Genomic DNA, 2,500 nt, shown 5'->3' with positions numbered 1-2,500 from the left:
AACATGTACGAGTGGCAAATATTCCTAGAGCACCAGAAATAGCAGCTAAAGACAACAACTACAACTCCTATCTTGTAATCTCCTTTGCCTCGGACGCTCCAACCCACTGTCTTTAGCTTGATCTATTTATCTACAGTATTCCTCTTAACACTTTGAATGCCAGCCACGACATAACACGTGTTAGCAGCCCGCCCCCTGAATGCCCACCACGACAATTAGCGTGATTTTTTTTTAATTAGCGATCTGAATTCATATTTCATCAACCGAGTCTACCATTGGGAAACCAGCCCCACCAGGCGCTCAGATGTGAAAAGAGCGCCCCCTATCATCTCCCAGATGGTAATGCACCCTTTTGGAATGGACTCAATGAAAATGGATGAGAAAAAAAAACTCCGGAATCCACATTTTACTTCTCACGCATGTACCCCGAGACGCTCGGAGTCATTGTGGACCATCAGAACAGCGTGTAATATGTCTTTACAGTACGTAGCATTGGATCAATAAAAGGATAGATTTTTGGAATGGCGATCAGGAATTGGAATAATCTGTTTGGATACCATCTGATCTCAGGTAAGGAATCTATTTTACCAGTCTTAGGATAATCAGACCTGTTTTCACGGAGATATAAGCTTTTCCCCTATGTGTGATATGGCTGTTTGGCTGTGCGAGCGATCAGGAACTAAGAGAATCGATTTTCAGCTCGCGGCACCAGCGTGCATACGTACACATACTATCGATAATCTAGCGTTTATTTGAAAACGATTCATAAATAGGCAGAAAAATTACAACGTTCTAGAATATTCCAGTACAGGGCGTTTATCACGGATTATTTTTATTTTCCGTGAAAACGAGGGCTTTTCAAAATGCTATAAAACGGAAATGAACCGATAAAAAAACAAACCCGCTTCGACAATGTTGACTGGAAAATGAGTCATTGATAAGCGACGGGCAGATTAGACACATAGCCATAATTTAAAACATAGATTAGGCGATATTAACGCTAACATTGAAGTGGTTGATGGGCATTCAAGGGGGTAAAAAGGAAAACACGGCCGGCTCTGAAAGTGTTAAGAAGAAACCACCTGCGGTACGACTCACGGCTCTGACCCTCTCTGAGTAAACCAGACACAGGAACACCTCCCACATCGACTACTGTAACTCTCTGCTTGCAGGTCTCCCAGGAATCGCATTACCCCAGTTCTCCACTCCCTTCACTGGCTTCCAATAAACCAGCGTGTCACTTTTAAGACACTCCTGTTGGTATTTTAAGGTCATGAATGGCACCGGTCCAACCTGCCTTCAGGAGCTTCTCATCCCCCAGACCTCATCCAGGACGTTCAGGCCCAACCTGCCTTCAGGAGCTTCTCATCCCCCAGACCTCATCCAGGGCACTCAGGTCCAACCTGCCTTCAGGAGCTTCTCATCCAGGACACTCAGGTCTGGCTGCTCAGACCTCCTCACCCCCCTGACCTCATCCAGGACACTCAGGTCTGGCTGCTCAGACCTCCTCACCCCCCTGACCTCATCCAGGACACTCGGGTCTGGCTGCTCAGACCTCCTCACCCCCTGACCTCATCCAGGACACTCAGGTCTGGCTGCTCAGACCACCTCACCCCCCTGACCTCATCCAGGACACTCAGGTCTGGCTGCTCAGACCTCCTCACCCCCTGACCTCATCCAGGACACTCAGGTCTGGCTGCTCAGACCTCCTCACCCCCCTGACCTCATCCAGGACACTCAGGTCTGGCTGCTCAGACCTCCTCACCCCCCTGACCTCATCCAGGACACTCAGGTCTGGCTGCTCAGACCTCCTCACCCCCTGACCTCATCCAGGACACTCAGGTCTGGCTGCTCAGACCTCCTCACCCCCCTGACCTCATCCAGGACACTCAGGTCTGGCTGCTCAGACCTCCTCACCCCCCTGACCTCATCCAGGACACTCAGGTCTGGCTGCTCAGACCTCCTCACCCTACCTAAGGAGCAGGGCTTGTACATGTTTGAGTAAATCCTTTTTATTCTGTACAAATGTGATATTTCATATAGTGTTAATCCTAAATCCAAGGGAAAAAACACTCTCATTGACCGAAATGTGATCTCAGACATCTGACATCCCACACATCTCCAGAGAGAGGGGGAGAGGGGGAGAGAGAGAGCGAGAGAGCGAGAGAGAGAGAGAGAGAGAGAGAGAGAGAGAGAGAGAGAGAGAGAGAGAGAGAGAGAGAGAGAGAGGAGCGCTTGAGGCACGAGGTTACGCCACTCATTACAGAGTGATTCACCACATTAAAATACCATCTGCGTCAAGGAATTAATTTTGACGTGCCTACGTTTTACCGAAAATAGACGATAGCGGAATCCTTCATTTGAAGAATCATTGCGAGTGCTTTTTAAGTTGTCACACATGTATTGTTACTGCCTCTGTGTTCAGTTTAAGTTTTGTTCTACCAGTTTTTGGTTCCTACCAGGTTTTTGGTTCCTACCTACATGCGGAACTAATCAGTAA

The 2,500-nt window shown here is 48.2% G+C and overlaps 1 protein-coding gene across 1 annotated transcript in view; it reads right to left on the bottom strand.

The window, feature by feature from the left end:
* Positions 1 to 2,500, bottom strand: part of sez6b (seizure related 6 homolog b) — a 419,489-nt gene that overhangs the window by 151,642 nt on the left and 265,347 nt on the right. The window contains 2 exon segments of the mRNA XM_084309484.1: positions 1,404 to 1,566; positions 1,825 to 1,973. Coding sequence (XP_084165610.1) covers positions 1,404 to 1,566; positions 1,825 to 1,973 — 312 coding nt within the window.

The sequence above is a fragment of the Notolepis coatsorum genome (genome assembly GCF_963971535.1).
Source record: "Notolepis coatsorum genome assembly, chromosome: 1".
In the NCBI taxonomy this organism is placed as follows: domain Eukaryota; kingdom Metazoa; phylum Chordata; class Actinopteri; order Aulopiformes; family Paralepididae; genus Notolepis; species Notolepis coatsorum.
The sequence above is the reverse complement of the archived record's forward strand: the minus strand, read 5'-3'. Positions and strand labels throughout refer to the sequence as shown.